General features: G+C 44.4%; 1 protein-coding gene across 3 annotated transcripts in view; it reads left to right on the forward strand.

Moving 5' to 3' along the window:
- The window catches only part of LOC144526261 (myomegalin), a 41,398-nt gene extending 26,905 nt beyond the window's left edge, over positions 1-14,493 (forward strand). The window contains exons 24-44 of one of the 3 annotated variants that reach the window (XM_078263605.1): positions 946-1,150; positions 1,269-1,385; positions 1,489-1,748; positions 1,840-2,054; positions 2,193-2,310; positions 2,456-2,573; positions 2,724-2,778; positions 4,177-4,424; positions 5,120-5,377; positions 5,479-5,610; positions 5,691-5,807; positions 5,899-6,088; positions 6,189-6,310; positions 6,747-6,983; positions 7,120-7,221; positions 7,458-7,678; positions 7,773-7,916; positions 8,483-8,621; positions 9,699-9,745; positions 9,959-10,013; positions 11,490-14,493. In XM_078263605.1, coding sequence (XP_078119731.1) covers positions 946-1,150; positions 1,269-1,385; positions 1,489-1,748; positions 1,840-2,054; positions 2,193-2,310; positions 2,456-2,573; positions 2,724-2,778; positions 4,177-4,424; positions 5,120-5,377; positions 5,479-5,610; positions 5,691-5,807; positions 5,899-6,088; positions 6,189-6,310; positions 6,747-6,983; positions 7,120-7,221; positions 7,458-7,678; positions 7,773-7,916; positions 8,483-8,621; positions 9,699-9,745; positions 9,959-10,013; positions 11,490-11,620 — 3,231 coding nt within the window. In that variant the 3' untranslated portion in view covers positions 11,621-14,493. The remainder of the gene's footprint in view (positions 1-945; positions 1,151-1,268; positions 1,386-1,488; positions 1,749-1,839; positions 2,055-2,192; positions 2,311-2,455; positions 2,574-2,723; positions 2,779-4,176; positions 4,425-5,119; positions 5,378-5,478; positions 5,611-5,690; positions 5,808-5,898; positions 6,089-6,188; positions 6,311-6,746; positions 6,984-7,119; positions 7,222-7,457; positions 7,679-7,772; positions 7,917-8,482; positions 8,622-9,698; positions 9,746-9,958; positions 10,014-11,489) is intronic. The other 2 variants (XM_078263602.1, XM_078263604.1) reach the window with 2 other exon arrangements.
- The last annotated feature ends 66 nt before the right edge of the window (positions 14,494-14,559 follow it).

The raw sequence follows: 14,559 nt of genomic DNA on the forward strand, positions 1-14,559 counted from the left end.
CAATGAAATATGGTTCAGTGCAACAACACAATGACCTACGTCTTAAAGAATGACCTTTAAGCTGTATAAACACCCTTCTCTATTATAAGGAATATGATAAGCCTTAAATAGGTTTATTGTTGGTTTAGTGTGTAGGGTTGTACATGAGGCTGTCATGTTCTTTATGATATGTTGCCACCCTTTGTGCAATTTGGTCATTTTAATGTGAAATACAGACACAGACAACACATCTGACAATGTCTTGAAGAGAGTAAAATGGCGGACAATTTCATACTTAGTGGTGGAAAAACTGCAAAAAATCACTTTATGAGGTTTTTTAACATTAATATGAGTTTCCCCCAGCCTGCCTATGGTCCCCCAGTGGCTAGAAATGGCGATAGGTGTAAAAAGAGCCCTGGGTATCCTGCTCTGACTTTGAGAAAATGAAAGCTCAGATGGGCCGATCTGGAATCTTCCCTTCATGACTTCATAAGGGGAAAGGTTACCTCCCCTTTCTCTGCTTTGGCCACCCAGAGAATTTGGCCCGCCCATGAGAAAGAGAGAGACATCATGGCTTGCAAACAAGCGAAGCATGGCAGTTGGTTAAGGCCGCACCCCCCACCCTCCACCTTGTGCATGAAGCAATGTCTTTGTTGCTTGCATAGCAGATTTTAGTAAACTTTGCTGGAGCAGCGTTGTCCCCAGGCCCTGTCCTCCTCTTCTCATCACTGGGTCTCATTGACGGTCTCTATGTATGGGTGTTTGGTTCTTTTAGTCCTGTGTCCTGATTGCTGTGCCTACCTTTCCACGTTAAAATATTAACAGTAAGAGTCCTGCCATATGTGATAATAAGCGTGTCAATTCAAACATAAGCTCCTATACGTTAAAATGATGAAAATGACATACCTGTGATATCCTCTCTTGTGTATAACATGTCAGAGTTGCTGAAACACTTTGCTGTTGCAGGAGGTGGAGCCTGCTGGTGACAGCAGTGAGGTGGGAGCGCTCTGGCAGGATATAGGGGAGGGTCTCCGTGAGCGGGCGGCCCGACTGAGCTCCAATCTGGCTCTGAGCCACCAGGAGAACAGAGAGCTGCAGGAAAGGCTGATGGTGTCTGAGGCCACAGTCCACGCTCAGGCTGAACAACTGAAGGACTACAGAGATCTGCTCAGTGAGTCACTCTCAGGAACATGTATACAGGAATGCAGACGTGCTATTTGACACAAATAATAACTAAAAAGTGCTCAGAATGTTAATCAAACAATGATTTATTTCTCACGTCTTTGCAGCGGAGACATCAGTCCAGCAGGCCAGTAAGCAGGTGCAGGTGGATCTCCAGGATCTGGGTTATGAGACTTGTGGTCGCAGTGAGAACGAAGCTGAGAGAGAAGACGCCAGCAGCCCGGGTGACAAAGAAATCTCTCTCAAACTATAACATCCCATTTTCTCTCCAGCAAAACAACAAACGTACTAATCCTCATTATGTCTCTTCATCTCTCCCTCCTTCAGAGTTTGACGACCTGGAGATGTGCACGTCACTGTCCCATCAACAGGACTACGAGGGTGCGGGCGGTAGCTGGTACGCTGGCAGCAGTAACACAGGCGCTTATGAAATGGGGGATGAGTCAGCGTCTCTCCAGCATCTGGTCCAGGATCTCCGCTCACAGCTGAGCCGCTGCCACAAGGTGATCCGTGGGCTGCAGCTGCGTGTACGCTCCCTGTCTACCACCAGCGACTACGCCTCCAGCCTGGAGCGAACCCCACGCAAGGTACTGTTACGTTAACCAGCTGCTCTGCATCACTGGCCTTTTAGGTTCATGTTAATTTATTAAGGATGCCAATTTTATCCTCACCTTCTAGGTAAACTGGGCCTTTGAGACATCACCAGCCCCCGGTGGTGTGGAAGAGGATGAAGGCTGGATGTCTGACACCCAAGGGATTCGCTCAGGGCCTAAGCCCAGCAGGGAACTGCAAGAACTGATGACACGAGTTGCATCACTTGAGGCTCAGCTGAAGAGCTCCAGACTGGAGGGCAAAGGCCAAGAAGAGGAGGTGAAATGTGCCACCTGGCCTGGGTGAGTGGACAGAGAGCCCTGTGTACCGTAAAGCCCCTTTATTGTATCTAGAATCAGTTAACGGATGCACATGAGAATGATTAGTCATCTGACTTACAGCCCTCTATTAATACCGTGGTTCCTTTACTCCCTTTACAGGAAGTACAACTCTCTGATCCAGGCACAAGCTCGTGAGCTGTCCCACCTGAGGCAGAGGATGAGAGAGGGACAAGGAGTCTGTCAAATCCTCACCCAGCACCTGGGTGATACCACCAAGGTACTGCAAACCCCTCTGCACTAGCTCAATGAATCATTAAGCCACGGTTGATCACATTTCTACATATTGCCAAAAATTATATCAGAGGAGTGTTGAATTTATAGTCGATATTCTTATACCTGCTCATATTCTCCACAACTTCCAGGCCTTCGAGGAGCTGCTGCGGGCCAATGATATCGATTACTACATGGGTCAGAGCTTTAGAGAGCAGTTGGCACAGAACTCTGCCCTGGCACAAAGAGTGGTCACCAAGATCAGTGGACGTAAGGAACAACTTCCCATATCTTCCATTGTACAGAAAGACAGGTCATGTTTATAGTTTCTCATTTTTGTGGATATTTTATGCATAAATTGTCATTTTTTTAAACGTTTCCTCTCCACTATGCTCCGTCTTCCCTGTTTTATGTCCATAGGCGAACGTGCAGAGAGCCATGATGACAAGACCGGCCATGAGTTGCTTGCCCTGCGGTGAGTCAGCTTGGTAAAGTGCTTTCAAAACTGAAAAAAAATCGTAACCTCTAAACCTTTGCAACAACAAAGCCAATGGTCTTCAGAATCACCTGCAGCATTGTGATCTGTGGGCCTCCCACAGAAGTTATTAGCTGACTTTGCAGAGCACCTACTCTGTGACACACTGCGGCACACCACATGGCTCCTTATGGTGGAGAGGGGACAGAAGGTTGCTGTTAATCCACAGCATGGATCCTTTACCCTTAAATGGCTTTAGTTGAATAGACTTACAGTACAGGTGTCCCACCAGCTGGGCTTAAGAGGCTCAGTGTGACTGTGTGACAGTCCTACTGTGTTGCCTCATTCAGTCGCCTCCATGCTTAGTGGAAGACTGTTTCTGTTTTAAATATACTGAGTCACTTATTTATGGATTTCTTTTATTTTGACACAACAGCATTTACGACGACTGCAATTTCTTTGGAGTTTTTGTTTAAAATTCACTTTCTGAGTACTGATATTATTTAGAAGGTAGAAGTCTTGTGACTAGAATCAGAAGACAGCCAAGAGGTATTTTTTGCTGGATCTTTACAGACAAGGCTTTCCCAGCTCAGACTGTATTGCATCCAAGACTTAGTCTTTGTTTTCTGGACTGGACTGATGGTGTGATGGCTCCTCTATGGAAATCCATGATTTCTAAGAACAGCTCCATATACAGGGAGTCTCTGTGGTCTTTTTCTACGGCTCGAGGCCAAGCAAGAGAGACGGCTTTTCATAGGATGCTGTTGGACAGGGACAAGGCGTTCATGCTTCGGCAACTGAAACAGTAAGGGAAGTTACTTAACATAGGCAGATTTACTTTAGAAGCTCCAAAAAGACTAGGATTCATACATTTATGCTATATTATATTTAATGATGTATACATTGCAACATGGATGAAAATATTTGTTCGAATAACAAAAATGGCAGCCACCTTTGCTAAAATTCTTTGCATTTTTTTAGGGCTGCAGCATTATCAATGAATCTTCTGATTATTTTCCCAATGTATTGTTGTTCATCATGTACGACAAAGAAAAGCATCAGTTTCTCACATTTACGAAGCTGAAACCGGCATTCTTTTTTGATTGCCAATAATTGCTTGTCAAAATAGTTTTTTAATTATAATATAATAATAATTAATTTTCTGTTGATTGACTAATCGACTAATTGTTGCCGCTCTACACTCTTCCTTTTGTTGTATGTTTCACTATTCGTGGATAATCATATGCAGATTATGTAGAGCTCCATAAAAAAAGATCTGTTGTGAACGGCCAGGAAATGTCAAGCAGCTATTAGTAGCCTATTGTTAACATCCTTTTTCTTTCATGAATAGCTATCAGCTCAGACTGTAATGGTTGATACTCTTGTGTGCACATGCAGGCTGAGTAAGGAGCTTCAGCAGAAAGATAAAATCATCGAGTCACTCCACACCAAGCTGCAGCAGCGTCCGGAGACACCGTCCAGCTGCCATGCTCTCTCTGAGACCACCGACCAATCAGACAGAACGTCCCTGGTGTCCGATGAGTACAGAACCAATGAAGACTTGGAGCTGTGCTCCGATTTAGACGCCAGAGAATATCAGGAGGAGCACCGGCTGCGCCAACCAGGACACGGATCCGAACAAGACGGTAAAGTTTATTGTTCCACCTTCTCCGTATCTGTAAAAGGCCTCTTCTATCCTCTCACTTTCCATTCCCCTCCTTTAGTCCGTCCATCTATCCCTCCTCCTCATGGCTTCCTCAAGACCTCCAGCAGCTGTCCCAACATGCTTTGCTCAGCCCCTGTGGGTTTGACCAGTCAGACCTCCACAGGTATGGGACTCACAGATGGCTATGACTTGCAAAGTACCCTGAAAAAAAAATCACATTTTCTTTTTCCTCTTCCTCCTCCTTCATATTCTGTATGTGTCACTTCCTGTCATTCTCCTTCAGCCATTTTCAGTGAGCCTGTCTCCTACTCCCTCTCTGTCCCCTCTGGCCCTGACGTCTGGGGTAGAGAAGTAATTTCTGACCCCCGGCCCAGGGCCCTGTCTGTGATCGCTGTTCGCCCAGAGCTGGACACGCTGTACAAACAGATGAATGCGCAGAACAGTGGTGAGGGGCCTGGGAGGAGGGGGGTGTTCATGTGGGAAAAGTGTAAATAAAGACATAACTTTCATAATACCTCCTGTTAGCCACCATCAAACTCGCAAATTAAATTCCTCTGTTGTCCTGTGAGCGTTTTCACATCATGTTTCACACACTTTACTCTTTTGTATGTGTGTGTGTGTGTGTGTGTGTGTGGGTGTGTGTGTGGGTGTGTGTGTGTGCGCGTGTGGTTACAGGCTTTGCAGTTCCCCATGACAAGGCTCTGTTCCCTCTCTCGCCGGGCGCCCACAACCAGCACGACCTCTCCAGCTACAGCCAGCTATCCCATCATGCCTTTCAACAGTATCAGCTGGGTGGCATTCCCGAAGGCCACTCGCTGAAGTCTGACTCAGGTCTAGTGACGGGAGGGACTTTGTGGGACATGGAGAACATGGTTCAACAGGTTGGAGGCTACTCTGGACCATCGGGACACCAGCAAGGAAGCAGCCATGCAGGTGGGACTCCATACTGTTTTCTATTAGTAAAGTACACTTGAGCAAGCAGACACAGAAGAGTCAAATGATTACAATATTATTGTTATGCTGTTTGTCTCTAGGGGTGAATTTGATAGAGGAGCACCTGCGGGAGGTGAGGTGTCTCCGTCAGCGCCTGGAGGAGTCCATTAGGACCAATGAGAGGCTCCGACAGCAGCTGGAAGAGAGACTGGCCTTGACTGGGCGTGATGGAGGTATTGTAGCCCTCACGTTGCCACTTATTTCTCTTTATTTAAGAAATTGCATCAAATAGCTCCTGTTTTTTTCTGTCCAGGGGCACCAACAAACATCTACATTCAGGGTCTGGACACAGTCACTCAACTGTCCAATGAGATCAGAGTCCTGAAGGAAGAAAACGTGGGTCTACAGTCACGCCTGCAGGCCAGTACAGGTACTTCATCTAAATGCCAACTAAAGTTTTCATGGTAATCATCTGGAACATATGCATGTTAACCCATTTTTTAACCCTCCTCTTGCCTCAGACACATGTGAGGAGGTGGTGCAGTTGCGGGAGACAGTGTTTACAGCACACGCCCGCCTGAAACAAGCAGAGCTGGAGGCAGAGCAGTGGAAAGAGGAGCTAAGACGACTTCAGGCTCACAGCCAGGAGCAGGGACAGCAGATACACATATTAAGGCAGGAACGGCAGGCCAGTCAGCAGAAAACCAACAGGTTGGTGTGTGTATACAGATTGAATCAAACAGTGACTCGTGCTTGTCGGTGTGTATACCCATCTATTCTCTGACTGTAACGTACTGCGATGTATCCTCAGGCTCCAGCATGAGGTGTCTCTCCTGCAGCAGCAGTTGTGTGAGAGCAGAGAGCTCATCCACTCCCTGCAGAGTGAACTACAGGTGTACGATCGAGTGTGTTCCAGCACAAAGGCCAACAAAGGTCAGTGTGTTCGTTGTAAACTAGCTATAGCTACTACACTAGCTACTAATATAACATATCTATTTATCTATCTATCTATCTGTCTGTCTGTCTGTCTATCTGTTTATCTATCTATCCATCCTCCCATTTTAAGTAAACTACTTTGGCGCCATCTAGTGTTAGTATTAAGAATGGCATTGGGTAGACCAGGGACACTGAGATGAAATAGATTGTTCAACTTTGATTGTTTCATTTCACGGATACCATCAGAACACTTTGACAGATGCTATAATTACAAATGTATCTACATTATACCTTTAAACATCTACCCAAGTACTGTCAAACATGTAATCAAAGTTCTGTTGTATTGTTTTGCTGGTATGAAACCCTCCAAAAGAGCGCTGAAGCAGATACCTGTCCAGTCAGACTCTGCAGTGATTGTGTGTCCTGTCTTCAGGCTACCTGTGTGAGCTCCCAGGTCTGCCGGTGGAGCTGGGGGAGCTGCTCGGGGAGGTGAGGAGTCTGCGAGCCCAGCTGCAAAACAGCGTCCAGGAGAACAGTGCTCTCAAACAACTGGAGCTCCACAAGCAGCTGGAGCAGAAGCTGGGTGTGGGCTCTCCTCGCACCCCCTCCCTCTCCGCCCTCACTGCCAGCCCTCAGAGAGAGAACTTCTACAGGCGACAGCTGCTGCACGGTGAGACAGACAGACAGCGGCTCCTGGATATTATGACACCAACATTAACAACGCAACATGTTTGTGAAGGCTCAGTGTGCTGTGGTGTGGTTTGCTGTGTGTCCAAGCCTGGTTTGTGTATCTGTTTGCTCCACAGACCCAGCTCCGTCTCCACCAGTCAGGGACATTGGTCTCTTTAACTGTGGGTCCCCCGGCCCTCCCTACTTAGACCTGGACGACAGCCATAGCACTGCCAATGGTGTGACTTAAACTGCACTGCATGACTGCAACTTAATCTGTCTTTCATTTGTGGACTGGTTGTAAAGAGATTGTATTGCTCTCTGTAACAATAGTAATTTCTTGTCTTAATTGCAATGTGGCTGACAGAATATAGTTTTAATCACTTCTGGAAAATTCTCTCTTGCAATACAATGAAATACGATAATGTCATTCAGAGTCCAATTCCAAAATACAATAATGCTCTTTTACCTCCAGCAGACCCTCTTGACCCTCACTCTGAGCTGGAGGGGGAGGCCCCTGACGGATCGTTTGCGAACCGTAACGGCCGCCACGCCATCGGTCATGTGGATGACTTCAGCGCTCTTCAGCAGCAAGTCCTAGAGGGACGGAGCCTCGTCCAGCGCATGGAGACAACCCTGCAGGCCTGTCTCGGCCCACCGCTGCTGGAGAGAAACCAGAAGCACAGCAGTGAGCTGGTGAGAACCAAAAGACCAAAGATCTTTTTTAATAAAACAATGGCAACAAATGATAACTATAGAGCATAGATATCTAACTGAGCTCTGTATGCAGGTCCTGGACTATGGATGTGTTAAAAGTCTGCTGTCCAACACCAAGACTCTGAGGCAGATCCTGGAAGAGGCGATGTCTCTCCTGAAGATGTTCTGGAGAGCAGCTCTGCCCAGCACTGATCCCTCCATCCAGAACCTTAAGAAGGTTTGGGACACATAATGATATCTTTATAACTAATCTGATCTTTCAAAGTATAAGCCTGGAGATACACTATATTTGTGTTATTGTCAACAATTCCCATTACATGAAAAGACCAAAACCAACAATGTATTAGTCTCTAAGTATGGTCCCCAGCATGTCTGTTGCACTTAGCCCCAAGCCCATTTGTTACTACTGAAGAAGTAAATCTTTTAAACAGGTCACACATATATATTTTCCTTTTTAAACAAGGTTAAATAATTTCCTAAAAACAGTATTTTAAACCTAAAATACAGTGCTCATGTTCATATTTATGAAGGAACATGACACCCGGAGCACCAGGGTGACCCAAGATGTGTTTTTAATTGGTTTTGGAGTCACAGAGAAATAATTTATATTAGGCTACACAGGCAATACTACTAGTATGACAGATTTATTGTTACGAAAAATATATAATATCACCAGATCTATCCTTTAAAGAGCTGTTAAAAGAGCTGTGTGTGTGTGTGTGTGTGTGTGTGTGTGTGTGTGTGTGTGTGTGTGTGTGTGTGTGTGTGTGTGTGTGTGTGTAGGAGCAGTGTATGCAGGAGGAGATCTTGTCTCTGAAACTGCGAATATCAGAGCAGGAAGAGGTTCTTAAGGGGACGATTCAGAGACTGAGGAGCACCAGCCGCACCAAGGAGAACATGGAGCACTTCATAGTCAACCAGTGTAAGTTTTTCTGTGCGTTTGTGTGTGTGAAAGAGAGAGAGCGAGATCATGAGAGAGACTCGGGGCGTAACAGACGGAAAAGCAGTAGGTCTTGGATGCACAGACATGCAAAGTGAATTTCACGGTCAGGAAAATAACAACGTAGATGTGACTGTGTCTGAAAGTTGTAAGTCTTCTGGTAGCTGTGCCAAGAGAAATCTCAATCATTCCCAATCTTGCAGAGATGGAGAGCGTAGGTATATGTAAGGAGATAACATAGGCACAGGCTAAACTAAAATGCTAGTTAACATTAGTAATTAAACTTAAACAGCTAATATGAGTTGAAACTGACTGCGATCTTCTCCTGTACTATACGGTAATTCCTCTCCTATGCGACAGTAAGTCGCCCCTATTTTTACAAAAACGTCTGCTATGGAGCCATAACGTGAGGTACAAGGTAATGGAGCCTTTTATACATTGTCATGTTTCTTTAGAAATAAACAATGGACAAATAGAGTCTTTAAACGCTTCAGATGTAAAGTTATTTGCTGTCAAAGTGACGCCAAAATGAATGGGAGTCAATGGAATGCTAACGGCAGATGATGGCTTGTTAGCCTACAATCTCCCCATAGGAGGTATGCTTTCTGGATGCTCGCTTACCCCCTTGGCTGCACACTATATCGTTTTTTTATCGTCAATCAACTGTCGCAATGAACACATCGTGAAAGGCTGTGGCGTATCGCGAAAGACACTCAGAGATTGTTTGTGTTAGTTTAAAGGAAATATCAGCAGAAAACTGCACTTTAAAATGTAACGGTCATTCTTTTTTTAGTGGTGCCTTCAATAAAAGAATGTTGGAAATGATTTTGTTTCATTTGTTGTAAACGCAACAAGAAATTGGTTGTATTTTAGCAGAATACTGAAAGCAGCAGAACTGAGTACACTTCAGTGCCTGTTTATTTATCACAAGTAATATCGCGATATTCATTAACGTTATCGCATATGCATATATACACTCATATTGTGCAGTCCTAGATATGTGTGCTCGTGTAGTTTTGAAATAACAATCTAAACATCTTTTTCTTGTTTTTTTTGCAGTGTCGAGGACTCGTGATGTGCTTAAGAAAGCAAGGACAAATTTAGAGGTTAGCAAAAATTCCCCATCATATCCAGGATATTAGACACAATGCAGGTTATCTGTGTGCATACTCTGTACCGTAATGCGTGTATCAGTGTTGTGTCGTGATGTCCCTTGGTCTCTTTATGATGTAAGTTCATCACTTTTGGCTTTTCTGCCTCACTTGTTCCTTCGTCCTGCATTTGTCTCTCCTCTCCTCCTTTAACCCCCCCCCCCCCAGAAGAACGAGCTGAGACTTTCCTCTCTAAGCTCCTCCTCTTCCTCTCCTTATGCTGGTAATTGTTTAACATTTTGTGATCTTGCAAACCGGTAGATGTTGTCCCAGATACTGAATTTCAAAAACCTGACTGTGGTAGTTTAGGCCTACTGGTCAAACTGTAGGCGTGTAAAAGCAAATGTTAGGGTGACTCTGTGGTCTGGGGCAGCTTTTACCTCCGTGTGGATTTGCCTTTTCTAACCATGCTGACATCACTGCTTTACCATCCCGTCACAGAAAACTGCATCCTGGTTTAACTAACCTTGTAGTGTTTATTAGAGAGAAATAAAGCATTGGAAGTTGTCCTAAGTGGGAAAAAAAAAGCTGACCAAACACACACACACACACACACACACACACACACACACACACACACCTCCACAAAGGACTTTCTTATACCACTCTTGGGCTTTCTTAACTCAGCTGTTGTAAATAACTGTATTTTTAAGATAAAGGCCACGAGTTGTTCCTGAACCCACAACACTGACACCAAATTGCATACACACACCCATCAACTAAGCCGCCACTGCACTAAAGTGTTGTTTACTTTGACATGTCCCCTGTATTAAAGTTGAGTCTATTCATAGCTTCAGACCCCCCCCCCCACAGTTAGCGCCAAAATAAGCACACACTGCATAGTTTCCATTCTGTGTGTATGCTGTCACGTATGCTGTCATGCTTGTCATAAAGGTATCGCCCTTCAATCTCCGGCTTAAGCGCAGTCACAAACACCTAGATTCATTCACACCACAAGGCACTCACACACAGGAAAAACAGGGTGTGTGTGTGTGTGTGTGTGTGTGTGTGTGTGTGAGAGAGATGGACAGAGAACTTGAGTAACAGTATTGCTCATTCCATAATCACTCATTCTCAGCGTCTCACCTGCAAGCTTTTAGGAATGTTTTTAAGACTAACATTACACGCAGTAAACTACTACTTGCTGTGGACTTTCTTGTTTTTAAAGGAATAGTTTGACTTTTTAGGTTTGACTTTCTTGCCGAGAGTTAGATGAGACGATTGACACCGCTGTCTTGTTTGTATGCTAAATATGATGCTACCGCCAGGAGACCGTTAGCCTAGCTTAGCATAAAGACTGGAAACAGAGGGAAACAGCTAGCCTGGCTCCATCTGAAGGTAACAACATCTACCTACCTACACCTCCAATTAACTGTAATTAGCAGAGACCTTTAGAAACACTGTACCCGGTCAAGAAATAATCTAGCTCATAACTGGTAGGGGGATTTCTGGATGGATTTTTATTTATTTTTTTTTACTGGCTCATTCCACCTGTTTCCAGTCTTTAAGCTAACCGTCTCCTGGCTGTAGCTTCAGACATGAGAGTAATATCTTGTCATCTCATCAACTCTTGGCAAGAAAGCGAATTAGCCAAAAGGTTGAACTATTCCTTTAACATTTCACCTCGCCAGCAGTTTGTCAGTTTTATGAGCCTGTATAAGGATTGTTGAATAACAACTTTCCCGCTCTCTAAACGCAGCTGAGGACCCAGGAGGTGCTGCCAGAGAGCGGCCTGCTGATCGCAGTTTCCTGAAGGCCAGCGGTGCCTCCGGGGCTGCAGCCAATCAGCGTCCAGCAGCGAGGAAGCGCAGCAGCCAATGCCTGCTTTAAACTTTTAAAGAACCAGCCTCAACGCTACCACCTCTGACCTCTAACCTCTATGCTGAAACAGCCAAGACCCCAACCCCACCCCCCCCCACCCCACCCAACCCCACCCCCACCCCCACCCTCCCTCCAGCTGCCCACACCAGCCGTCCTTGTCCCAGCCAACCTCTCCAGCCTCCGTCCAGCCATGTGAGTGCTTCCACCCCTTCCTCCTCCAGGACCGTGAGCCTTACCAAACTCCCTTCACCCCCTTGCCAATTTTCTCTCACTCCCCACCCCGTCCCACCACATGCATGATTGTCTTTGAGTGATACAGTCGGCAGTTTGCCTCGTCGTGTGTGCAGCAGAAGAAGGGGTTTGAAATGTGCCTCTGGTGGTTTCAGTGACGTGCGTCCTACTGACGGAGCTGGTTGAAGATGCTCCTAGACACTGATCCCAGACCAGGTCGGGGTTCTTAATATGGTTTAAGTAAAGGTATTTTGGTTGCGTGGGTTTGTATCACAGAAACTTTCAGGATATTTGTCCCTGATTTAGACATTTGACCAAAAAAAAGAAGGAATTTTCAAGGTAGAATTTGGAAAATATTAAAAAATAACCCGTAGACTTGAAAGATATCCGGAAGTTTCTATCGTACACCCCTAGATCTGTATCTAAGAGCATCCTCTTCTGAGAGCCAGACAGCCTGTGGACGGAATAGTTGTTTCGTGCATGTTTAATCGTGGCTTGAGAGAGAGGAATTCTGCACACACGTACACACACACACACACACATCTATACGTATAACTGTATGTGTGATCGAAAACGGCTCACTCAAAGACCAATCATCCTCAACTTTAACTGCCACAGAAATGCAAGTTTACTTCTCGTGGCACTTTTATTAACAAGGACATTTATTTATTTTTTTGCAAATGCAATGCAAAGAACAATGACACCCACGATGTATCACACAGTGGAGGAATGTAGAGGGGGTAGGCGATCACTGCTAAGTAGTTGTGTACTAGCTGTATCTGTATTTGTGGAAGAAGCATATTAATGCTTTGTCAGCCATCAGCCAAGGGTTATGATTAGCAGAACAAAAGCCAGAGAAAGGTTCCATTTTAGTCACAAGCCTGCTCTTTAAGGCTCCTATTGATATCGATGGAATTCGAAGTACCGAATAAGTCAAAAACAAGGGAGTAGGGTCAATTAAATGCTCAAAGTTCCGATGTACACTAGCGTATGTAATAAAAAAAAAAAAAAAAAAAGAGTTGAAAGTGCTCAAATGGAACCAGGCTAAACGCGTATTCAAGCTCCTCTGTAGGAGTTCTCATACGAGCATGTGCAATAATGATGCTGTTTCTTGAATGATCATGCTGCACCGGGGTTATTATTATGTCTTTGCTTGACACTGGATTATTAGTCACACTCATAATAACGTTAGGACACAACCAGTGTAACGATTGTACTTTTTACCAGAGTGTTGATGCATGACAGAGATGGTCAAATCTAAGCTATGGAGCTATGCCAATACTTGCCAAAGTTTGAACTTTGAACTCTTCACTTGGACTTGCCTTATCCATGCGAATGACAAAAGCCCAGGTCTGATAAGACCGTAGGGATACCGAGGTGTCTTTTTTCAGAGGGCCTTTAGAACCACAGAGACGGTAACCGTTAGACAGCTGACTCCGTTTATTTTGAATTGTGCAATGGAAATGAGCTCCTTTTTTGGACCAAAACTCAACAGTGGATTATTATTACCACGCGGCCATATGCTATTGTCTTTTTGTTATTTCTCTTGGTTCAGGCCGTCTTAGCATTCCCATGGCAATGGCAATATATGTTATCAAGTTCTTATAGATGATCCAAACTTTGGCAGGCTACTGGTTTCACTCACTGTTCAAATTTAGTTTGATGTGTTCTTGCTGTACATTTGCCATTTTATGCTGTAAATAACCTGCTTCTTCTGTATGAAATTTTGTGTGTGTGTGTGTGTGTATATGTGTGCAAGCATGTGTGTGCGCCTGTGTGTGTGTGTGTGTGTGTGTGTGTGTGTGTGTGATTGAAAAAAACTTCCAACATTTGCTTTTTGCAAAGTTGATTTTCTGGGTAGCTGTGCAATAGCTTCATATTTTATTTTGATGTTAAACATCATTGTATTACGAGTGTGTTTGCTACATTCACTTCCTGCAATGTATGATTTATATGCAGCGTATGTTAGATTACGTCACTTTCAATTAGTCGCCTAGGCTGTGTCTGATATGAAATCACAAACTATGCCTTCATGATATCTCACTGATCACAGTATCCTCTATAACAAAAGCTCTGATTAATGTTGCTTCGCTTGCCTTTAAATTTAGCTCGAGAGCCTCTTCAGACGGCTCTCAGTGGTAGAAATGGCCTTGATCTTGCTCTGGTCTACCTGAGATCTGCCAAATTAGGTTTTGTTTGCGCTCGAGTCTTCAGAAAAAGACAAAAGTTGCCAAGTATTTCAAGAGATAAAAAGTTCGATATTTCCTTTTTGACATTTGAGACATTAAAGGGAAAAGTTTTGAAGAATTGTCTACTGTAAAATAAAACAAACAGCCAATGACTGGAAAGATTGTGGAAGCACCTTGGTAGAGCGTAAACAAAGCCTTTTTGCTATTTGTTATTAAGAAGGGATTCAAACGGCAGTTAGAAACAATGTATTGTTGGTCCTGAGTTGCGTATGTATATATAGTGCTATTTGATTGGTGCAGCTTGTATGTGATTGGAAAGCAGCTTTTTCTGAGTTTGTGCATAATGAACTAGAAAGCTGACTCCTGCATGGATCCTGTCTCTGATGACAGTTGAACAGTTTGCTGTGTTGGCAAAAGTATTATCAATGACAGATTTTGGGAAAGAATGAATAAAACTCTCAAAAAGCTTGTGTAGTTTACTTTTGGTTCTGATTTGTTTGTGTGTAACTTTGTTCATTAAAGAGTATC

The sequence above is a fragment of the Sander vitreus genome, chromosome 12, assembly GCF_031162955.1.
Source record: "Sander vitreus isolate 19-12246 chromosome 12, sanVit1, whole genome shotgun sequence".
In the NCBI taxonomy this organism is placed as follows: Eukaryota; Metazoa; Chordata; class Actinopteri; order Perciformes; family Percidae; genus Sander; species Sander vitreus.